This window comes from Phocoena phocoena, chromosome 8 (genome assembly GCF_963924675.1).
Source record: "Phocoena phocoena chromosome 8, mPhoPho1.1, whole genome shotgun sequence".
In the NCBI taxonomy this organism is placed as follows: domain Eukaryota; kingdom Metazoa; phylum Chordata; class Mammalia; order Artiodactyla; family Phocoenidae; genus Phocoena; species Phocoena phocoena.
This window is the reverse complement of record NC_089226.1, coordinates 4581794-4605910: the sequence shown is the minus strand read 5'-3', so window position 1 is coordinate 4605910 and position 24117 is coordinate 4581794. Positions and strand designations below refer to the sequence as shown.

Genomic DNA, 24117 nt, shown 5'->3' with positions numbered 1-24117 from the left:
GACTGGGCAGTCCAAAGAGGAGGGGGCCTTTAATAGGCTCGCCCAGCGCCTGGTTTGCGGCGCTGCGAGCGGAGCGGCTGCGGTTCGGAGGAGCGGCCGACACCTCCCTCTAGTTCTCGGCTGCAAATCTTCGTCCTTGCACTTGACAGCGATTGTACTTAAGCTCCCAGGGCGCGCTTTGCTTGGAAAGGCACAGGTAGGAGGCGCGAACTGCCCGGTGCACGCTCGCTGCTCTGCGAGGAGTCTCCCTCCCCGGGGCTCTCCTTTCTGGGAGCTGCGGGCGGTCCCAGGCGTCGGTGGTTCCGGTGTACGGGCTGCGAGGAGACAGTGCCGGCGGCCGGGGAGCCGGCCGAGCCCTTCCCAGAGCGCTGCTGTGCGCTGCCCGGCGCCATGCTTCTGCTGGGCATCTTAACGCTGGCTCTCGCCGGGGCACCCGCTGGAGGCTCAGAGCCAGAGCGAGAGGTGGTGGTCCCCATCCAACTGGACCCGGACATCAACGGCCGCCACTACTACTGGCGGGGTCCCGAGGACTCTGGGGATCAGGGACTCATTTTTCAGATCACAGCATTTCAGGAGGACTTTTACCTACACCTGACGCCGGATGCTCAGTTCCTGGCGCCCGCCTTCGCCACTGAGCATCTGGGCGTCCCCCTCCAGGGACTCATCGGGAGCTCTCCGGACTTGCGACGTTGCTTCTACTCTGGGGACGTGAATGCCGAGCCAGACTCGTTCGCCGCCCTGAGCCTGTGCGGGGGGCTACGCGGAGCCTTTGGCTACCGAGGCGCCGAGTACGTCATTAGCCCACTGCCCAACGCCAGGGCGCCGGCGGCGCAGCGCCACAGCCAGGGCGCACACCTCCTGCAGCGCCGGGGCACCCCCGGCGGGCCTCCCGCAGGTCCCAAGTCTCGCTGCGGGGTAGCCTCAGGCTGGAACCCCTCCATCCTGCAGGCCCTGGACCCTTACAAGCCTCAGCGGATCGGCTTAGGGGAGGGTCGCAGCCCGCGCAGGTCCGGGCGCGCCAAGCGCTTCGTGTCTATCCCGCGGTACGTGGAGACGCTGGTGGTGGCGGACGAGTCGATGGTCAAGTTCCACGGCGCGGACTTGGAGCATTATCTGCTGACGCTGCTGGCCACGGCGGCGCGACTCTACCGCCATCCCAGCATCCTCAACCCCATCAACATCGTCGTGGTCAAGGTGCTGCTTCTCGGAGACCGCGACACGGGGCCCAAGGTCACGGGCAACGCGGCCTTGACGCTGCGCAACTTCTGCGCGTGGCAGAAGAAGTTGAACAAAGTGAGTGACAAGCACCCTGAGTACTGGGACACCGCCATCCTCTTCACCCGGCAGGTGAGTTGATTTGTCACCCCTTTGGACCCAGATAGCCTCCATTTTTTGGGGGGGGGGAGGTCACTGCCCTTAACTCTCTAAATGCCCTCTGTGGCGCGCAGTCACCTCCATCCCCCACCCCCGAGTTGAAATCTCGTTGATCTCTTCCGACTGCCACTCGGGATCTTCCGGGGAGAGCCGGCTCCTAGGCTCGGTGGAGCCCTGGCTCTTGTGCATAGGGATGCACGTGGGCGGTCAGAGGAACGCCTGCTCGTTCGGAAGGTGTAGGCCCGGCGCGGCCAATGAGCGCCTCCTGGATCCAGCGCCGAGGGGCCGGAACCCAGGAAGTTGCCGCCCCGGAGCCGCCGTTTGTCTCCAAGGCAGATAGGAGGCGCTCTGAGGATGGTGTTGGCGAGGTCCGCCCCTACTGTAAGGAGGCGTCTAAGTCCTTTCGGACGTATCCTTACGAGGCTTCCTTTTTTCTGCTTGTGGACCTGGAAGTTGAGCGCCTGGTGCTTTTCTCGTGGGTAACATGCCGTTATCCTCTCTCTGTCCTGGGCCTGGGAAAGCTGGATTGGGATAGAGGGGCTCGTTTGGGATTTTTCGTGGGTTGCAGTGAAAGGATGGAGACCCAGTCAAGTACAGGCAGCATTTCCGCCTTCCTTGCTGCTTCTCTTACATCTGTCTGTGCTGGGCCTGTCTCCTCTTTGAGGAGCTTCTGGTCCATTCGGAGCAGGCAAACCGTTCGAGGCTTGGAGTTTCAAGCGGAGCTTCACTTAGAGCTGAGTTGAGAACGTCTCTTTCACTTTTCCCGTATCCCTGTCGGTGGAGTGTGACCCTGTGTCCTGATGTAGGCTCTGGGCAGAGCAGGCGGGGCTGCTCGTGACCCAGACTCACTGACACTTCCTATGATGGGGCTTGGCTACAAGGCTCCATCTCCTGGCTCCGGCAGTGCGGAAGTGGAGTGAGCTCGGGGCAGAGCATCTGGAGATCCCAGCTGCAGGGTTGGAAAGATACTGAGTCTTGGGATTAGACAGACAGATCAAAAAAGCAAATCAGAAAAGCAGCTCTGCCTTTTGCTATGGATCTATTGAAAATTTAGATTCATAGATGTTGCAGGGACTGAGTGCTGTGTTTTTGAATTCTTGAAATTTCTCAGGTACAGGAGACTGGGAGCAAAGCAAGCATCCACGTGACCTGCTGCTCCCTCTGATGTGGGGGGCTGCGGTTTGAATCTGTGCCGGGCTCTTGTTTTGTTGACATCATAACCGCAGGCTTCTGGGGGTGGCAAGGAATCCTTGGGTACCTATGGGGCCCTGACTCTCCACCGTATCCAGATGGACTGGCGCACACAGGGCTGGAACAGGAGCTGAAGACTTCCCCACTAACCCATTTGGCAGAGCTGGTCCCTTCCTGGAGCTAAGCTTCCTCCTTTCCCAGCCTTCTCCTCCCACCACCTGGTTCCTCTAGGGAGGCCTTTGGCCCGATTCCGTTTCCTTGTGCTCATTCTTCCAACTGAGGTCTGTGGAGCTGTCACTGCCCAGCCCCTACAAGCACTGCCTGAGTCACGGGGAAGCTGCAAAGGAGGTGGCTTCAACCTCTGCACACAGCCCAACTCAGCAGTCAGATGGCTGGGGAAAAAGCAAAGGCCAAGAACAGGATCTCTTAATGGGCAAAGCAGCTGTTGCCCCATCTGCTACCTGGGATGCCCCTGTGGAGGCCATTCACTGGTCTAAAGTAACAGACCTCCGTCTCTACTGCCTGGTGGTGAGGCTGACTTTTGGAACCAGCCGTAGGAAGAGCACTCCTGCTGGGAATACGGGCCATGCCGTCAGAAGGACCCGCCTTTTGAAGAAGAGGCAATCAAACAGCGTGACAGCTTCTGTTTGTCAGTGGTGTGTGCTAGACCTCCCCTAGGGGGCTATGTTGACCACGCATAACGGGTACAAGATGTATGACCACTTGGGTCGGAATGTGCATGGGATGTGCATGGTGTGACTCTTAGAAGCTGTCTTTCCCTTAGGCGTGGAGAGGGCAAAGCCAGAGAGTGGGGAGGCTGTGTCGGCAGGCCCATCATGCAGGTATGCGCTTCACGCTTCAGAGCAAACGTCTCTCCTCCTCCTGGCCGGTACAGACTTCAGGGCCTGCTGCATTCCCAGAGTCTCAGGAACGGCTCATTCCTGAGCTCCCCGGGGAAGGTACAGTATGAGATGAGAACACCAGCGCGCAGCTGCTCTTTCTAGACGGAGGCCGACGTGGTCTCCAGGAACTTGGGGCCTCCTCTCTGCTCCAACGCAAGAGGGACTTTTGTCTTACTTTGTAAGGGTGGGGAGTAATCCTTTAAATCAGATGTGTGAGCTTCTCTGCTTAAACCCTATTTATTGGAAGAGTGGTGTAATCCACGCTTTTTCAAACGAAACTTTGAGAAGAATATATATAATTTGGATAAGACGTTTTTTAGAAAGGTGCTTATTTTGTAAATTACCGTTTGTCTCTAAAGGACCTTGAACTGACGGACACCGGTTTTTTTTTGTTGTTGTTTTTAACATTTATTTATTTATTTGGCTGCACCGGGTCTTAGTTGCAGCGCGTGGAATCTTCGTTGCTGTGTCCGGGATCTTTAGTTGCGGCATGTGGACTCTTAGTTGTGGCATGCAGGATCTAGTTCCCTGACCAGGGATCGAACCCGGGCCGCCTGCATTGGGAGTCTTAACCACTGGACCTCCTGGGAAGTCCCTTTAGAGTCACCTATTTCTTGGTTGCCCCAGAGAAATTGGAAAAATGGCGATTGCCTCTTTCTGATTGCACTCTGGTTGTGTTTCTCACGGGGAGGAAGCAGTTAGGAAGGGGTCGGGCTTGGCCGGACAGTACTTCCTCCCGTGAGGAAGAGGTGAGGGCAGCTCCAGGGAGCTCCCGGTGCCGGGGTGCCCAGCAGAGAGCAGGAGGAGGTCAGGCCCGGCAGGCGTGGAGTTCCCCTCTGACGTCTCAGAGCTGCAGCGGTGGAAACAAGCCCGGGCCAGGCTGTGGGGAGCCTGCTGTCCCCTTGGCAGGCGGATGGAGGGCTGTGGGGTATTGAGATCAAAACACTGGGAAGATGAGACCCAGGGAGGATCCTTTACTGCCCACAAAGGAGAAACAGTGGATCCTACAGCAAGGATTTTGACAATTTGAGGAGTTTCCTTAAAGATTCGGAATAAGTCCATTCCCGTAGCAAGAGTGCACGTTAGATTCGGCGAAGCGATCAGCCTCCAGCTCATAACAGCAGGGTGAGGTCACAGAGGACTGGAACCAGGATGTGTGGAGAATGAGAGCCAGCCGTTCCATGTGCACATTTGTTTCTGAGAGGAGGAGTTTCTGTGACTTCTGCTGTGCTGGGCAGTGGTCCAGTGGGACCGCACTTCTCCGGGTCTTCTCTCTCTTTAGGTCTAGCGCCTCTGCTGTTTGGGCAACTTCGTGGTCCACTGGCTTCCATTCATTTATCCATACATTCTCGTAACACTTACTGAGCATCTATTATTTCTGGTACTATCCTGGGCTGTGGAGCTACAGATACTCCTAAGATGTGGCCTCTGGCCTCCAGGAATTCACTGTGTGTCAGGGACCCCGACAAGGAAACAACCCATTACAATGCTGTGTAAGTGCCCTGGCGAAGGCTCGGACCCTGTCTTCTGGAAGCCCAGAGGGGGGTCATTTTCTTTAACACTGCAGTCTGGAAGCTGAGAACAAGGGACAAACAGACGCTGGACCGAAGGAAAGGCAAGGAGGAAGGAGGTGGTGGTGATGGGACAGGAAGCTTGTTTTCTATCTTGCAGGAGGCCCTTCCTCAGGCCACCTTCTGGTTTGCTATTTGTGACATTTCCTCCATGGGACTGGCTGTTTTTTAGGATTCATAGTTTGTGGGTTTTATTCCTTCATTTACTGGTTTTTCCTGCCGCACTGAGTACCGTGGTTGCTGCTCCCTCGTCCCCTTCTCTCCCCGATTTCTTCCGTGCTGTCTTCTTCCTCTTGTGGGGTCATCAAGGCAGGCTCCCTGTCCTCGTTCTCTTCTCCTCCTCTCCTCACTCATGCTCTCACCTTTCCTCCTCTCACGTCCCAAGGCTGGCGCTCGTCTTCCCATTCTGGCCTTGGGTTTTGTGGGGATGTATATGTATTCTACACTGTGCAGAAAGGATCCACATTGTGGACCCTCATTTGAAACAGAGGCCAGTTCTTTCCATGATCAACTAGTTGCAGCATGGCAGTGAAATTTAGTGTTCTGACAAAAGAAATGCTAATAATAAAATAATAATATGGATTTTACACACATCTCCCAACACAATAAAAAGAATCATAATTTTGTCAGGATCTTTTAATTTTTTAAAAAAATATTTACATATTTTGTGGCATTGGGTCTTAGTTGTGGCAGGCGGCCTCCTTAGTTGCAGCTTGTGGGCTCCTTAGTTGTGGCATGTGAACTCTTAGTTGCAGCATACATGTGGGATCTAGTTCCCTGACCAGGGATCAAACCTGGGCCCCCTGCATTGGGAGCATGGAATCTTAACCACTGTGCCACCAGGGAAGTCACCAGGATCTTTTAATTTTTTTTGATTTACCATGTTGTGTTAGTTTCAGGTGTACAGCAAAGTGATTCATATATATATATATATATTCTTGTTCAGATTATTTTCCTTTATAGGTTATTACAAAATATTGAGTATCATTCCCTATGCTATATAGTAGGACCTTGTTGTTTATTTTATATACGTACATATGTGTTATATGTTTATATATATATATAAAACATATGTAAGTGTATATATGTTAGTTCCAAACACCTCATTTATCCCTCCCCCAACCCCTTCCCCCTCTGGTAACTGTAAGTTTGTTTTCTATGTCTGTGAGTCTATTTCTCTTTTTCTAAATAAGTTCATTTGTATCATTCTGTTACATTCCACATGTAAGTGATATCATATGATATTTGTCTTTCTCTGTCTGGTTTACTTCACTTAGTATGACAATCTCTAGATCCATTCATGTTGCTGCAAATGGTATGATTTCATTTTTTTTATGGCTGAGTAATATTCCATTGTATAAATATACCACATCTTCTTTATCCATTCATCTGTCGATGGACATTTAAGTTGCTTCCAGGTCTTGGCTATTGTAAATCGTGCTGCTATGAACATTGGGGTGCATGTATCTTTTCGAATTAGAGTTTTTGTCTTTTGTGAGAAGCGTTTTTGAAGTCAGGTCTCGGAGGAAGATGTTAGCAGAGAGAGAGAGACAGCTGTAGATCTGTCATTTAATAGTTTGTAAATCTTTGTCATTAATTGGAAACTCAACCCAACTCCTTCTGGGAGCGGGGAGGAGAGATGATTCTCCCTGGACTGTAGGGTGATAGCTCTTCTGCCCCGTTTCTTACTTACAGCAAATAAGCAAGCCGGGAGTGATGGGGGAGGGTGGGGAGGAAGTTTGGAGGGAGGAATGTGCCCTGGAATCTTTTCTTTCTTTTTTTAAACTCTGGTTAGTCAGGAGGGCCAGCGAGGTCGGTCCCTCGGTAGGTCCTGCCCTTCAACGTCTCTGTAGATGTTGGCCTCACGCGGGGCCCTCACGCTCACCTTGCTGTGACACCGTGCCCGGGTCGCAGGGCGCAATGGAAAGAGCACAGGCGCGGAGTCAGGCAGAGCTGAGTTGGGATCCTGGCACTTCCACTTTTAGCAATGACAGTGAGCGAATCAGCTGTTTGAACTGCTCTCCCCTCATCTGAAACACAAATGAAGATGACCAGGGTACCTGACTGGCAGAGCTGTTGAGGGGACGAGCTGCCGAGGGTTCCAGAATTGGTGCCGAGTTATGGCAGCTGATACCATCGCTGCATTAGTGTTGCTCAGTATGTTTGCTGCTGTCCAGTCATTACCGATGGGTCCCTGGCCAGAGCTTAGGTTTGAGACGGCCCTGCTTCAAAGCGTTCTGCCGCATCCCCCTGCAGGTGTGCCCAACCCTTCCTATTTGTGTGGAAACTCTGGGCTCCACAGTTGCCATTCCCACTGATCTTCCGGGCAGGACCTCTCTACACCTTTGTAGCCCCTCCGATGGGCCCACGCACGTCGCCGTTGTTCAGTGTGTTCGCAGGAGGGAGGTGCTGATGCAGTGAAAGGACCACAGCGCTCTGAGTGCTCAGGTAGTTTCACCTCCCTTCCTGGGGACTGTTCATCCAGCTTTTGAGGCTGCAGGGCCGGGAGAGGGAGCCTCGGGTTCTTGGGCATTTCATCTTCGCTCTCCACCATCAGGCCTTGCCCAGGAGGAGCCGGCAGATGGTGCACGGCAGGGCTGGGGTCAGTGTGTCTGTGCAGGTGTGGGGCTGGGACCTGGCGCAGAGCCCGTTCCCAGAGCACTCGTGGCCTTTGATCCTGGATCCTGCCTTCCCCTCTCCCCGGGCCTCTCCGGCCTCTGCCCACCTGTGACCCACCAGCGCTCTGGGGGCAGAGGGTCCGGAATGGATGACTTTGCCCTCTTGAGACCCCCCAGCCCCTTCGTTCTTTGGGACCGCGTGCCCTGGAAGTAGCATGTAAGGGTGAGGAGGGCCCAGCTCTGCTGCTGCACTGCCTGGGTTCAGCCCTCCCTCGGCCCCTCCCTCCCAGTCTAACCTGGGCTTGCCGTTTGACCCTGGGCTGGTTACGCATCTTCTCCGGGTCTCATCTGTAGGACGCGGCCTGGTAATGGCATCTCCTTCATAAAGCTGCTGTGAGGATTCTGTAAGTGAGCAGGTAAAGCGCTCAGAATATCATCTGTGCATGAAGGCCAGCTACTGTTGGACGTGGTACGCACCCTTCCTTGAAGTGACAGCTTCTGGAGAAAGTTGTTTGGTCTTCCCGCGGTGAGGTTGCTCTGCTTCCTCGGTGATGTAATTCGTGTTTGGTTTCGTCCATCTCTTGCTGGGATACCACTTTGTATATCTTGAGGTGTTTATATCCCAGTGGAATCTGCTGATAGAAGCTGCCTGGGTGAGCTAACCTCTTCTTCCAGGCGTCCTGAGTCACACTGCCCAGGCACTGAACTGCTAGATTTTTTTTCTTCTAACAAAGCCGTGCCCTCCCATCCTCGGAGATTACAAACAGAAGTGGATTCTGAGTTGGATGAAGAAATCCAGTGACGCCTGAGAGATTCAGCTGGGTGACAAGCTGTGGGGTAGTGTTAATACAAGTGCAGGGTGGTTTCACCAGTGATTAGGATACCCTAACTCGTGTGGTGCCATCCAGACCAAAGGCCACTGCTGGCCTGGTGTCAAGAGGCATGGATGCGGACCCCATTCTTTACGTCATAGCGGCATGGCCTTGGGGGAGTGATCTTAGCTCACAGAGCCTCAGTTTCCTCACCTGCAGAATGAGAGGGCGGCTCTGAAGTTCTGTGAATAGAATTCTTGGAAGCTGTGACGTGGCCGTGAACGTGAGTGCTGGCTCGCACACGTAGGAGTTCGGTGTGAGCAGGAAGTTGGCTCCATCAGAACAGGTATCTTCTGCCACATTAAAAAGATGAATGTGCTTGATTTTTGTGGGTCTCCCTCTCTTCCTACCGTTGAAAACACGAGCATCTCAGCAGATGGCGGGGGAAGTGAGAGGAGGTGGAAGGAAGGCCGTAAGGAAGGCAGCTGAGAGGTGTTATCCTTATTTATTGATTTGTTTCCAAAATGTGGCTCTAGTCCTAAACTATTTTTATAAAAAGAGACAATTAGAAAAGAATAATCCCGGAGGATTAAGCTGTCGGCCAAGATGATTCTTGGGTCATTTGGAAAGTCAGTTGCAGCTACAAGAAATGGCAAATGACCAGAAATAGTGAGGGGCTAGGCTGGGCGGTGCCTATGCCCTCCAGGTGGAAGGAACCAGAACCGTTTCAGTTTCTGGAGACCAGTGCCTGAGCTGAAGAGGTTAAGGCAGCTTGAGTGCATCTGAGTTCGTTCCAGAAGGGTGGAGACACACAGGGCCACAAGCGAGGCACCATGGGACCCTGCACAGCCACCTGTGGGAGTTCAAAGCGTGGAGGCCCAGGGAGGCTCCATCTGGGTCCTGACTCAGGGCAAAGGGCCAGGCAGAGGGCCGGGCAGCACCTCTGACCCCATGCAGCTGGTCTTCCCACAGCGATGGGCTGGGTACCGTGGAACAGCTGCCGTCAGCTGCGTCCGACCCTCAGGAAGTTTGCCGGTTCTTGCCTTGTTCTTGTTTGATCCAGGGAAACTGGGATTTCTTGATGGAAAGAACAGGTTGCTCCTGGCCAGGAAGGGCCTGCAGCTGCATGTCTGCTTCAGAGAGAATCCACACTCGCTGAGAGGAAGGCGGCTTTTGGCTTTAAGGACCTCCTGACCACAGAGGCAGGCGGCCCCGCGGCCGCCGGACTCCGGCCTGAGCTCTCACTCTGCTCTAGCCTTTTCCGCCGAGCAGGGCAGGGGATGGGCCTCTGAATCTCCATGTGAGTGACTTCACGTTTCTGTGACTCAATTTTATCAACTACACAGCGTGGGTCAGCAGACCAGATCAGCTTTAGGGTTCTTTCCATTCTACAGGCAGAGCGTTCTGGGCGCTCCTTTTATAACCCAGAGGCCAGGGGGTGGGGGTGGGGGTGGGCTGAGCACCCTGGGATCGGGAAGGAGCAGAGGCTTCAGGTGCTGGGACCATCTGGGTTTTAGTTGGGAGCTGGCCCTTCCCCAGAGGAGGAGAACGAGGGGACAGGAGTGACTTGCCCGAAGGGACACACCTGCGGCGTGATGGGCCAGGACCAGACTCTGGGCTTCCTGGTGCTTGTTGCTGTGCCCTCTCGTACACAAGGCCAGTGCTGGGTGCACATGGTGGCCTGGGGACAGTGTGACACGCTCATCCTGCAGGCTCTCCCTACGGGCTGTGACCGCCAGGCTAGAACTTTCAGGGGCGACCACGTCTGTGGGCTCCTGTGCTCTCGTGCCTATCTCCCTCTGGCCCTGCACGAGCCTTCCTGCCTCCCTCCGTCCTCCGCTCCCAGGCCGCTGCACCAGCCCAGCCTGCTCCTGGGCGGCCACGCTCCCTCAACCACCGGTCAGGTGAGCCTCCCCCACGCCAGCCCCCATGCGTCCTGACAGCAGGTGTTTTCTGGGTTTCAGGACTCTGGCGGAGGGAGAACTTTCTGGGGAGTGAGCCTTTGGAGAGGGAAGGGGACTTGGAAGAGACCGGAATTCGAGGTGCCCCCGGGGGCTCCCAGAAGGGACAGAAGAGCCGTGAGCAAGTGCGGGACAGCCTTTTACCCGCCAGTGACCCGGGTGCCCTCGGGTTCAGTCTGATCACCCTGGAAGCTCTCTGGCCAGAATCCCTGTGAACTCGTGAGGAGGTGTGACTGTCACCTGACCGTGAGAAGCCAAGTCTGACTGCTCAGGTGGTAAACAGCTGAGCGCTTGGGATTAAATTTTGCTGATTTTCTGTATTGTGACCACGTTTCCTCCTATGCTCCCTGGTCCCCCTTACACGCCCTGGCTGCCCACCTTTTCCCCACGTCAGCACACATGCACACACACACACGCGCGCACGCGCACACATACACCCTAGGGAGATACACAGCTGAGGACAGCTCTCTGTGCCTGTTGTGTGAGCCCCTGGGCTCCCGGGGGAAACACCTGCAGTGCGTGGACTCAGGAGACGCTGAGTAAACAGCTGCGATGAAGCGGACAGAGGGTGACTGTCCAGTCCTCAGACCCTGACCGGGACTCGAGCTTCTCTAAGCTTCAGGGGAGTCTGAAGAGGTGTCTGTGGAGGGTGATGGTGCCGTCATTACTCTAGCGCTGTGTGTGTCAGGTGCAGGCCCAGTGTCAGCATTTACTCAGTCGCCACCGTGATTAGCTGTGATATGAGTCGCGGTCTGCACCGTTGACAAATGGGTGTAATAATACCTCTGCCTCCTCAGACTGCGGTGGGGATCACACGAGATGCTGCACGTCAGCTTCGTGTAAACTGTCAGATGCCGACCACGTTAAAGGCAGGGATGTGGTGTAGAAAGTACCAGTGTCACCCAGTTAAAGTGTCTTCTCAGGAGGAGCAGAATGTGTACAGGTGTCTCATCCTATCTCTCCGGGCTCCGAAGGCGCCTGGATGCGTTGCTGGCCCATGATGCTCCTGAGTCATGCGAGCTGTGCCCCCAGGAGACCCTTCCACATCCGTGAAGAGTATTCTATCCGGGCTGCCAGAGGCTCTGGCCCCGCTGCAGGCTCTTTCAGTACAGAAAGAGGGACCTTCCTGCTTAGGTCACGACTCATGTAATTGTCTTCTTTGGAGCGGCCGTGGAGCCCGTGGTCCCCCAAGCCTCTGTGGCCAGTGGAGCTGGGTCTGCATCCGGGCTTGTCCCTGCCTCTCTCTGCCTACTCCCAGCCCGCGGAAGCCGGGCTTTGGGCAGGGCGGGCCCTTGGCCAGTGACTCGTTGGCTGAGAATCTGAGCTTAATTCATGGTGGTCCAAAGGCAGTCCCTCATCAAGGATGAGGCTCCCAGAGCCAACCCTGGCTGGGGTGGTGCCAACCTTCCACCCCCTTCTGCCCAGTTAGCCACAACCGGAACCTCACCCAGCTGGGGAGTCGCCGTTTTCGGGGCTGGAAGGCTGTGTCTGTAGAAAGCAACGGTCCTTTCAGTGTAATCCTGTACCTCCTAATTTCCTCCCAGGTCCTCCCTGGGTAGGATCTGGGACGCATCTTCTCAGCAAGCCACCGAGCTTCCCTCCTGAGGCTTTTTCCCTGCGTGCATTCCATGAATGACAGCCCTGGAACCCCTCCTGGGCAAAGGGCCTGGCTGGGAAGTGCCGGGCCTGCACCCCGGAGCGGGGTGAGTGCCCCTCCTTCCCATCTGGTCCTTCTGGTACGTCTCTAACTTCTGGCCGGCTTCTGCTTCTCCCCTACCTGGGCAGGACCTGTGCGGGGCCACCACCTGTGACACGCTGGGCATGGCTGACGTGGGCACCATGTGCGACCCCAAGAGAAGCTGTTCCGTGATCGAGGACGACGGGCTTCCCTCGGCCTTCACCACAGCCCACGAGCTGGGTGAGGCTGGGGGCTCTTGGGGGAGGGAGGAGAGTGCCCTTCTGGGTCTGCACTGGGTGTTCTGGGCAGGGGTGGGCGTCTATCTGTGCTCCCTTGGGCTCCTTCCTTAGGGTCAGAGTCGCCCTTGGTGATGGCTCACTTTCCCGACCGCCCCAGCCCTGGTGGCCGGTGGCACTGTGTCGGTCAGCGGTCAGAGTGTCTCATCAACTAGGGCCCTACCCTGCTGTCCTCACTGAGCCCACAGCCGATGGGCAGGGCAGGACCCGTGAAATCGTGCTCTCTCTCTCTCTGTAGTTTTAATATAACAGCAATAAAACCCCAACGTGATTTTTTCAAAAAAATAGTTATTTATTTATTTGGTTGCACGGGGCCTTCGTTGTGGCAGATGGCTTCCTCAGTCGCGGCTTGTGGGCTCCTTAGTTGTAGCACGCAGGCTCCTTAGGTGCGGCATGCACGTGGGATCTTAGTTCCCTGACCAGCGATTGAACCTGCACCCCCTGCATTGGGACCATGGAGTCTTATCCACTGCGCCACCAGGGAAGTCCCCAGGAACGTGATCTTGAGGACACTTGCGAAGCGATCTACCGTTAGGCAGAAATGACCCGCCTGAAAGCCGTAGACTCAGGTCCTCTAGCTCCCGCCCCCCACCCGCCCCTCAGGCTGCTCCACGCTCACCCGCGTGCCGCCCTCTGAGGCCTCTTGCCTCCCCCCGCAGGCCACGTGTTCAACATGCCCCACGACAACGTGAAGGTGTGCGAGGAGGTGTTCGGGAAGCTCCGGGGCAACCAGATGATGTCCCCGACGCTCATCCAGATCGACCGGGCCAACCCCTGGTCGGCCTGCAGCGCTGCCATCGTCACTGACTTCCTGGACAGCGGGCACGGTAAGCGGGGCCCCGGGGAGGCGGGCTCGGCCCCGTCCCGTCTGTGCCGCGTGACCCACGGCGTCTGACAGGGCCCGTTCCGTTCCCCTGGCTTCATCCCCGCTCCCGTCGAGACCCTGCGCTGGCCACGGCCACTTTTCTGGCTCGCCCCTGATGAGCGCCCTCGGCCCCCTGCAGGCGACTGTCTTCTGGACGAGCCCAGCAAGCCCGTGCCCCTGCCTGAGGACCTGCCGGGTGCCAGCTACCCACTGAGCCAGCAGTGTGAGCTGGCCTTCGGCGTGGGCTCCAAGCCCTGCCCCTACATGCAGCGCTGCAGCAAGCTGTGGTGCACCGGCAAGGCCAAGGGCCAGACGCTGTGCCAGACCCGCCACTTCCCCTGGGCCGACGGCACCAGCTGCGGGGACGGCAGCTTCTGCCTCAAGGGGGCCTGTGTGGAGAGACGCAGCCTCGGCAAGCACAGGGTGAGTGGGCTGGGGGGCGGGGGGTGGACTCCGGGGACCTGCCCTGGGGACCAGCCCCGGCACACATTGCTGTGTGGCCGTAACACAGCTGCTCTGTGCCTTGATTGCCCTGGCTGTGGTCCTGGCCCCTTCTTGACTCCGAAACCGGAGAGAAAAGATGAGGCCGGTCAGAGAAACTGGTGAGGCCGTAGGCAGGTGGGGTGCTTTCCCAGGGGCAGCGGGCCCGGCCCTGAGCTGCAACCCGGGAGGAGCTCTGGAGCCCAACACCTGGAGCTCGGACTGGCCTACTGCCCGCTCCTTCCTTTCCGCCCTCAGCGGGTGTTTCATGGCCAGGGAGCTGTGGGCTCAAGGTGAGCCGGGCTCAGAGCCCTATTTGTTACATCCCGAACCAAGCTTCAGTTTCTGTTGTGATTGGTCGTTTTTGAAGTTGAAACATAAATGAACAAAAGTTATTTTTTCTCAATAAACAGGAATAGCAACCAAACCGGAACAAATTCAGAATCCAAATACTCTCGAATATAATAAAAACTTTATTTTCTCCAGATCTTGGGTTGGGATAGCAAAGGGATTTGCGCTTTTCCACCAAAAGGAATAAGAAAGAGGCCCATCTTCTCCCTTGATCCTGGCGGGAGTTGTCCAGCCCGCTCCTGCCCCTGCCTTGGCCACGGGAGGGCTTGCTTTGGGGTTTTATGTACTCAGAGGCCATGGATCAATAATAAAAAAGCATTCACCAAGCACTTTATCCATTGCCCGGAGATGGGCACGGTACAGAATTATGTAGAATCTTCCGTGTTCTGGGAATATATGTTTAATTAAAGCTTCATTCATTCATTAGGCAACAACCTGCTCTATTCAGGGACCTGGGTAAAGTACTGTGGTGGTCAGAAAAACGAATGAAACATGGGCCATGTCAGAGAGGGCTCACAGTCTAGTGGGGAAGCTAGAAATGTAACTGTGATCCAAGACGCGGAGGGGTGTGTGCTGTGTGTTGAGACAGAGTGCGAGAACGTGTCGTGGAGAGCAGGGATGAGAGATTAATGATGATTAGAAGGGCCTGAAAAAGCCTTGGTGAGGAGGTGGGATTTGAAGAGAGCCTCTAGGGATGAGGAGGGTCTCAACAGGCAGAGCTGGAGCAGAGTCTGTGTGGTGGGCTGAGCTGGAGGCTAGCGTGGATGGGCACTCCATTGGGGGCATCTTTGGGGGGGTGGTTCGCTACTGGAGCAGAGTCTGGGTGGTGGGCTGAGCTGGAGGCTAGCGTGGATGGGCACTCCATTGGGGCCATCTCTGGGGGGGTGGTTCGCTACTAACATGTCGTTGCCTTGACCACCAGCCTGATGCATTGAGGCTGGAAGGTCCTGAGGACAGGCCGGTCACTGCCAGTTCCTCCTCTTGGGAAGATGAGTCAGAGGATAAAGAGGTTGGTTAGGGGGATACTGGATACAGGAAATGTGATGGGGGAAGCTCTCTGGACCTCTCAATCCATCAGGAGCCAAACCCACTCTATCCTCAACCTTCTTTCTGAGCGAACTGTCCCTCCTCCACCCTGGCCCTTTAGGGAGGACCCTGCCTTCATTAGCTAAAGTCAAAGCACAAAACTTGTCCTGTGAGTCACCCCAGAGATCTCATTTCAGGGGTCCCACTCTGTCCACTGAAGCCTGATTTTCCCAGCTCACTCCCTCCAGTTTTGGGACTCCGGCCATTCTTCAATCCCATTTGACCTACAGTCCCTCGACCTGACATCTTTGCATCGTCCCTCAGGCTTCTCAGGCCCTCGCCAGCCTCTTACTGAGTGAGACACCGTGGTCCATTGTTGGAACCACTCCTTCACGTACACTCCTCTACCCCCGTCCCCATTCCTCGTACTCACTGGGCTAAGCCACCACCCTGGTGGCATCCGACTCCCTCACCTTCTCAGTGGTGCCAGCGTAGGTGAACATGGCCGGAGAAGCACACGCAGTCCTGCTCGCTGGCCTCAGCTTGAATCAATGACCTGGACACTGCGGTGGGCCTGCCCAGGGGTCACATCACGTTTTATCTCCTGAGTTCTCACTCTCCCAACCACCTAAGCTGTTACTTCACATCTTCACTTTTCTCTTCTATGACCAGCTCTTTCTTCCTCATTTTTCACTTTTGCCTGTGACCTTTCTTCCTCTTTCCCTAAGAAAAACGAAGCATTTAAGTTATCAGACGTGAACTCCCACCAGCTCCCAGCACCGCATCCACCGTCGGACCTGCTTCTGCGCCCGTGGTGCTGCCTTTCCTCCTGCACAGTGGACGAGCTGCCCACACGCTCACCTGCGGCCAGGCTTTGTGCTTTGCACTCCGATGCTCTCCTCTGCCGTCTCGTCAAGGAAAGCACCCTGTCAATCTCCTCTCTTTCCTGCAGCATCAGATTGTCCCCTGTGTTGAGTCAGATCGTCCCTATCAGGATGCATGCTTGCTGTAGTTTCTTCCACCTCAAACTAAACTTCTCACGATCCTTCCTCTTCTCATGTATCACAGTCTCTCTCCTTGACTCCCTTTTTTTTTTTGCGGTACGCGGGCCTCTCACTGTTGCGGCCTCTCCCGTTGCGGAGCACAGGCTGCGGACGCGCAGGCTCAGCGGCCGTGGCTCACGGGCACAGCCGCTCTGCGGCATGTGGGATCTTCCCGGACCGGGGCACAAACCCGTCTCCCCTGCATCGGCAGGCGGGCTCTCAACCACTGCGCCACCAGGGAAGCCCCTACTTGACTCCCTTTTACAGCAAAGTTCCTTGAAAGAGTTGTATGAACCGGCTCTCGCCAACGCCTGTCTTGCCACTTTTCTCTGGAGCGCATTCCAAACAGGCTTTCAGTCCTCCTGTTTCTCTGAAATAACTCTTCTTAAGGTCACCAACGACCTGCACGTTGCTGCTCGGTGATTCCTGCCTGACCTGCGAGTAGCATTTGACCCGGCTATGGCTCTCTGCCCTGAGGACACAGACTCACCTGCCTTGGTTTCCCTCCTCCCCGCCAGCTGCCCCTTCCTCACACTCCTGTTTTCCAGTGTTGGGGTGGGTGCTGCAGAGCTCGGTCCTCGCCCCTGTCAAGATCCACGCCACCTTCCTAGGTGGAGCATCTAGATCGCTGGCCGTAGACACCCTTTACGTCTACATGTTGAAGACTCCCAAGTTTGCTGCCCAGACCTCTCTCCTGGACACTGCCTGTCTCCCTGGATCTCCATCGCCCCATCTGGATAACCGATGACCGTCCTAAATACGACATCTGTAAAATGCAGGCCCTCGTCACCACCCGACACCTGCTCTGGCGTCTTCCATGCGCTCAGGCCAACGCCTCTTTGCCCCGGACTCGCGTCCAGCAATCCCTGTGGACTGTCTTCAGAATCGATGCAGAGCCTAACCATTCCTCACCACCTCCTCTGCTGTCACCCCCTCCACGCCACCGCCCCCTGCCCCGTGGATTATCACCCCTGCTTCCTCACCGGTCCGCCTGCTTCTGACCTTACTCCTTACAGACAGTTCCCTCCAGAGCAGACAGAGCGATCCTTTGAAATGCAAGCCAGGTCCTCTCGCGCAGACCCAGCGAGGAGCCCCGTCTCTGTCTTCAGCTCTTCCTGCTGCCTCCTCAGGGTCTTTGCGCTGGATCGCTCTTTCCCTAGTATCGACATGCTTCACTCCCACACTTCCTTCAGGCCTCTGTGCAAATGTCACCTCAGCGGTGAGGCCTCCATGCCCCCTGTAACACAGGGCAGCCCCCTCTCCAGGGCCCTCCCCATCTCCCGCTCCAAACACCTGCTTTAACCCCATCTGACACTATGTGCGCAGGCTTATTTTTATGGTCTGTCTTCCCCGCTGGGATGCAGTTGCTTCAAAGGCAGGGGTTTGCTGTACATGGTGCCAGGCTTGTGGTAGGAATTCAACAAATGTTTGGCAAATGAGTGACTGAATGGCACATGGCAGGAGTGTTTCTTGTAGGAATGGGTAGGAAGAAGTGATGCCAGGTAAAAAAAAAGCATAGCATCGTCTCAGAAGCCAAAGGAGCAAAGTTAAATATTGAAGGTTGGGGACCACGGGCCTGGGCACGGACTCTTTCATTCTTTAGGGGGGGTCACTGCTGACCTTTGAGAGGGGACACTGCTGACCTTCGAGAGGGGTCACTGCTGACCTTTGAGAGAGCAGTTCCCGTGGTGCAATGGGGACAGAGCCCGTACTGCAAGGCACGGAGGAGGGAGCAGGTAGAAAGAGCAGGTGTGGCTGATTCTCTGAGGAAGGGAAGGCATGAATGAGGTGGGCTATGGTTCGTGGAGAAAGCAGGGTTAAGGGAAAGTGTCCTTCCTCAGGACGAAACTCTGAGTATCTACCTAAGTTAAGGTATCTGCCTTACCTGCAGCCAGTTCCTGACGGGCTCCGTGCAGGTTCGCGGCTTTGGGTGACCTGTGACAGCCTCTCCACCAGCCTCGTACACCTGGGCCCTGTTGCCCAACTCGTGTGTATTCAGGGCTGAGAACTGGCTTTACTGTCATCCTAAGAAAAACATAATGAAGACTGTAAATTTTCTCTCCCTTCTCCACCCTCTTGAAATTAAAACAACACTGCATAATTCACCCCAAAGCCAAACAGTTTCAGGATTGCTCAATAGCCTCCTGTCTTTATCTCCTCTCAGCACAAACATTACATCTGCTTGTAGTGAAACTTTCTCAAGTTTAACCCCGGATTGAGGTGAAGACCAGTCTGGTTTGGTGAAAAGTCTGAATTATGGAAACCTTCCAAATAAAAATATTCAGATATCTATGGCGACACGGTTTACTGGCCATCCTTTAGACTCAGAGACTTTTGTAAGGTCACTAACGACACAGAAAGAGAAACCCTGAGCTCCCTCGCCGTGGTAAGCACGGAGCTAGGACATTTCACACACGCTGCATCATTTAAATCTTCCGTCTGACCTCACACCCGAGGTCGATGTGCTGGCCCCATTTTTGCACACGAAGCACCTGAAACTTAAGGAAGTTCCTCTGCCTGCTCAAGGCCACCCATGTGGCGAGGGCAGAGGCCCGGGTGGAGCTTGCCTGCCTGACTCCGCAGCCAGGAGCCCTGTCCTGCGCGCGGCCTCCTGTGTAAGTGGGGGCAGTGGGCATTCGCTAATCGACGGGCTGAAGTGTCGTGTGCGCCCCAGGCGCAGGATCATTTGCTGCTCATTTTCTCCCTCGTGGCACGAAGTGGGTTTCGTGCCGGTGGCATGGCACGGTGGAGGCTGTCCCCGAGGGGCTCCTGTGCGGGCTCAGCGTGTGGGTGCCGTGCCCCGACCCCGCAGGGACGTAACAGACCCTTCCTCGCAGGTGGACGGCTCCTGGTCCAAGTGGGAGCCATACGGGCCCTGCTCGCGCACCTGCGGCGGGGGCGTGCAGCTGGCGCGGAGGCAGTGCAGCAGCCCCGCCCCCGCCAACGGCGGCAAGTACTGCGAGGGAGTGAGGGTGAAATACCGCTCCTGCAGCCTGGAGTCCTGCCCCAGCTCAGGTGAGCGGGGGCGGCCGCGGCCGGGCTGGGGAGGTGGGCGGGAGGCCACAGAGCTCCTGCAGTCGAGATTCTTACTCCCAGGGCACAGTCCGGACGTGCAGCTGTGCAGAAACCTTGGGATCATTTCTTGGCCTAGCCACCTTTGCCAGGGCTGTCTTCCTCTGATGCTGAGGCTGGGAGTCTAGATGGCCCAAGGGGACAGGATACTAGAACCCTCTTAGTTAAGCACAGACAAGCCCATCTTCATAAGCAGAAGTTTTTTTTTTTTTTAAATAGGTTAGCTTTTTAAATTTTTTTTATTTTTTATTTTTTTAAATAGGTTAGCTTTTAATTTGTTTTCTGAGAATAATCCTTTGCAATAACAATAGCAGAATGGAAATAATATGGTTTAGAAAGAAAGGAATTGTTACATATCCCTTGTTTGACTTTCCTGTAGACCACGATCAGCTGTCTGTAATTTGCTGGGATAAAAGTAAATTACATCTTTTCCACATTCTCAGTTTCTTGCTATTTTTAATGAGATTGGGATAGGTACAGCCCAGTTTCAAACTCAGACACCATTCTTACTTGTATACAAGCAGGAATTCTTTCTTTCCTTCTTTCCTTCCTTCCTACCTCCCTTCCTCCCTCCCTCCCTTCTTCTTTTTCTCTTTCTGGCTGCATTGGGTCTTCATTGCTGCGTGCGGGCTTTCTTTAGTTGCATTGAGTGGGGGCTGCTCTTTCTTCCAGCGTGCGGGCTTCTCACTGCAGTGGCTTCTCTTGTTGCAGACTCTAGGCCCGCGGGCTTCAGTAGTTGTGGCGCACAGGCTCAGCAGTTGTGGCTCGCAGGCTCTAGAGCGCAGGCTCAGTAGTTGTGGTACACGGGCTTGGTTGCTCCGTGGCATGTGGGATCTTCCCGGACCAGGGCTCGAACCTGTTTCCCCTGCATCAGCAGGCGGACTCTCAACCACTGCGCCACCAGGGAAGCCCCCCAAGCAGGAATTCTTTATCCAAGCCTCATGAACTTGGGTGGGAGGAAAATAACATCTCTATATTTACTAACCTTTTAATCTAAAATTTAGTATTTCCTTCGGTTAGAAATTTAGTAGTTTTTACTAACCTTTCCACCCCAAATTTAGTATTTCTCTTAATTAGGCAACAAACTACAATGCTAGTCACAGTACCTGTGGCTCTGCCACTAGAAATCATGGGTATTTTCATGTGTTGCATGTTTTCAGTTGTTGCAGATTCCTTAAAATGGCATTTGTGCTCATCACTAGCTCACAGTTACAGTGGGTTTTAGACTCATTGTTGGATCTTGTTATTTAACGGGTTAACAAGGAAGCACATAAATCACAAATATGTTTCAAAATATATTGATAGTTGCATATAAATATAATTGGTGTTCTTTGTAATCTATGTATTTTATGCATTTAAGAACGTTCTGAACGCAGTTTCAGTAGACTGCTGGGGGGTTCTATTTAGGACTCCTGTTCGAGGGAACTTAAGGCCAGACCACTGGGGGAGGCGCCACACTGCCCGCGGGATGTGTTACCATCTGTCTCCCGCATCCTTTGGTCCCCGCCTGCCTTGGTCCTCTGAGGTGGGGTGGTTTCAGTGATGAGGACGCCCCGGCTGAGGGTGAGGTGGAGCACCCCTGGGGGGCTTCTCTCCTCTGCCCTCTCCCCAGCTGGCCCTCCCTTTAGCTTCCTGCATGTGTTCCCCCTCCCCAGCCTCTGGCAAGAGTTTCCGGGAGGAGCAGTGCGAGGCCTTCAACGGCTACAACCGTAGCACGAACCGGCTCAGCCTGGCCGTGGCCTGGGTGCCCAAGTACTCGGGCATCTCCCCACGGGACAAGTGCAAACTCATCTGCCGAGCCAACGGCACTGGTTACTTCTACGCGCTGGCGCCGAAGGTGGGTGAGCCTGGGCAGGAGAGCGGGCAGGGGCAGCGTCCTGGGAAGCGTCAGGCTGAGCTGCCCCCACTCCTCTTCTCCCCACCCTGGGCCACTGCAGGTGGTGGACGGCACACTGTGTACCCCTGACTCCACCTCGGTCTGCGTCCAAGGCAAGTGCATCAAGGCTGGCTGCGACGGGAACCTGGGCTCCAAGAAGAAGTTCGACAAATGTGGGGTGTGCGGGGGAGACAATAAGAGCTGTAAGAAGGTGTCAGGACTCTTCACCAAGCCCATGTGAGTTCTGAGCCCTGGGGGGCGGAGGGAGGGAAGGAGTTGCCCCCAGGCGTCGGAAGCTTGGGTGAGATGGAGTAAATGTCAAATCCTGGTCGGCACCCTTGCTTCAGAGGCCACTCATGCTCGGCTACAAGTATGCCATTCATTCGTTCATTCATTCCTCCAACAAAGACAAAGGCTTGACTAGGATGTCACTTAGCTGGAGATGATACTCAGGCATTTGGCAGAGTCGTTAGGGTCTGTCTAGAACTCTAGAGTGAGACTGACCTGTGTTCAAGTCCCAGTTCCCCATTTTCTGGATGAAGCTGGGCAAGTGACGCAATCTCAAGAATTCTAGATTTCCCCACGTGTAAAGTGAGTACGATGCTAATATATTTCATGTCCCGCTATTGTGAGGATTAGGGAGTTAATTCAAGTGACATGCTTAGCATAGTACCTGCTGCGTAATAAATGCTCACTAAACGTTCACAATGATGATAACAAAGCATACCTGGGGACAGATGTGACAGCCTCCCCTTTTTCTGAGCCCGAGGCCCTGGCCTTGGGGACAGGATTAAGCCGAGAATGGCACTAAACTGCAGGGAGACGGAGGAGCGAACGGCTGGGACTGAGGGAGCCCCCTCGTGGGAGATGGGTGCCCAGATCAGCCGAAGAAATGTCTCTGCTGAGCCTGGGCTCCTGCCTTTCCAAGGTCCAGCACGTTCCCTTTATTTTCAGGGGGATGTGCTCCTTGCAAAGTCCGGACCCAAGCTCTGGAAGAAGCAGGGGCAAGCAGAGTCCCTAATGTCTCAGTCGAGGGGTGTGCTTGGCTCTGAGGACTTGGGGGTCCAGGTGCTGGTGGCAGGAAGGCCTCGATGGCTGTCCAGGAGCCTCGCCCACCCCCTGGACACAGTGCCCTCTGCCGAGCCCTGGGTGCAACCTCTCGGGCACTCGGGTGCTGCAGGCGGATGGTGTTGCAGGCTGTCCCTCAGGGGCCCGCAGGGGAGACCGGGCTGGGAATTAAAGGTAGATCCCCGGACTCTCTTCGCAGGCTAAATGGCAGGTGTCCCTTTCATAGACTAGTGGAGTGGGAAGGAGCTGAGACATCATCCTTTTAACCTGCTCATTGCGTAGATGAGGCCCCTGGAGCCCAGAGAGGCTGATTTGCTTGAAGCCACCAGGGAGCTGGTGCCCGAGCCAAGGCTTGGTATAGGTCCCTGACCCCAGGGTGTGCACCTCCCTGCATCAGCCCCAGCCCCGGCCCCTCCCGTCCTCCTCCCCCTTCCTCTCCGCTCCCTCTGGAGGCAGTAGGTGCAGCCACCGTATCCGGGGGCGGCCGATGTGCCCACAGCCTCCCCACCTCTCGGTCTGTGTGACCCATGGGCTGGGCCAGGCCCGGTACTCTGCCACCTGCGTGACCTGCCCGGGGTTTGGGAAGGGGAACCCGTCTCAGCGTTGGAGGGCAGCGAGGTCCTGCTGCAGGCATCGGTCTAACGCTTACTCTTATGCCGCCGCAGGCACGGCTACAATTTCGTGGTCGCCATCCCGGCGGGCGCCTCCAGCATCGACATCCGCCAGCGCGGCTACAAAGGGCTGATCGGAGATGACAACTACCTGGCCCTGAAGAACAGCCAAGGCAAGTACCTGCTCAACGGGCACTTCGTGGTGTCGGCCGTGGAGCGGGACCTGGTGGTGAAGGGCAGCCTGCTGCGCTACAGTGGCACGGGGACCGCAGTGGAGAGCCTGCAGGCCTCGCGGCCCATCCTGGAGCCCCTGACCGTGGAGGTGCTCTCCGTGGGGAAGATGACGCCGCCCCGGGTCCGCTACTCCTTCTACCTGCCCAAGGAGCCCCGGGAGGACCGGGCCTCGCCGCCCACGGACCCCCGGGCCCCCTCCGTGCTCCACAACAGTGTCCTCAGCCTCTCCAATCAGGTGGAGCAGCCGGACGCCCGGGCCCCCGCGCGCTGGGTGGCGGGCAGCTGGGGGCCGTGCTCGGCCAGCTGCGGGGGCGGCCTGCAGCGGCGGCCCGTGGACTGTCGCGGGCCCCCCGGGCAGCGCGGGGCATCCGCCTGCGACGCTGCCCACCGGCCGGCGGACACGCGCGCCTGTGGGGAGCCCTGCCCGGCCTGGGAGCTGGGCGCCTGGTCCCCCTGCTCCAAGAGCTGCGGCCGGGGCTTCAAGAGGCGTCCGCTCAAGTGCGTGGGCCACGGAGGGCGGCTGCTGGCCCGGGACCGGTGCAACCTGCGCCGGAAGCCCCAGGAGCTGGACTTCTGCGTCCTGAGGCCGTGCTGAGCGGAGCGCTCCGCCGCTTAACTCTGCAGCCCCTCGCGCTGCTGCCTCCGGGGCGGCCACGGGCAGAGGGCACTGGGCGGGGCCCAAGCCGCGAGGCCACCCACATCCAGGGACAAGGACCTGGGCCGGGAAGCTAAGTCACAGTCTACCTCACGCCCGGCTCCTCCAGCCTCGGGGTGAGGCTGCGAGGTGCTTGGAGCTGGGCAGGAGGCACGGGGCCCAGTCTCCCAGGGACCCGGAGGATGGGCGCCTCCCAGCGGAACTTCAGGGACCTTGGCCCCCGTCAGGGAGGCCGCAGGCTGCTGGAAGAGCCAAGGCCCGGCAGCTTGGCGACTTCAGGGGGCCCCAGGGCTCTGAGCCGTCTCTGAACAAGGCAGGATTTTATGGTGCTTTCAGCCACTTTCTTTTCTGACTGATGTGGACTGAACAGTGAAAACCGGCTGGGGGTGGGCAGAGCTGAGGGGCAGGGGGCAGGTATAGCTGGAGCCTGGGC

At 56.2% G+C, this 24117-nt stretch overlaps 1 protein-coding gene across 1 annotated transcript; it reads left to right on the top strand.

The window, feature by feature from the left end:
- Positions 1 to 390: 390 nt before the first annotated feature.
- ADAMTS15 (ADAM metallopeptidase with thrombospondin type 1 motif 15) lies at positions 391 to 23624 on the top strand. Its single transcript, XM_065882925.1, has 8 exons — positions 391 to 1347; positions 12215 to 12347; positions 13063 to 13230; positions 13408 to 13691; positions 19006 to 19183; positions 20896 to 21077; positions 21178 to 21353; positions 22850 to 23624. Exons 1-8 carry the CDS (start codon positions 391 to 393, stop codon positions 23622 to 23624), a joined length of 2853 nt encoding a protein of 950 aa, XP_065738997.1.
- The last annotated feature ends 493 nt before the right edge of the window (positions 23625 to 24117 follow it).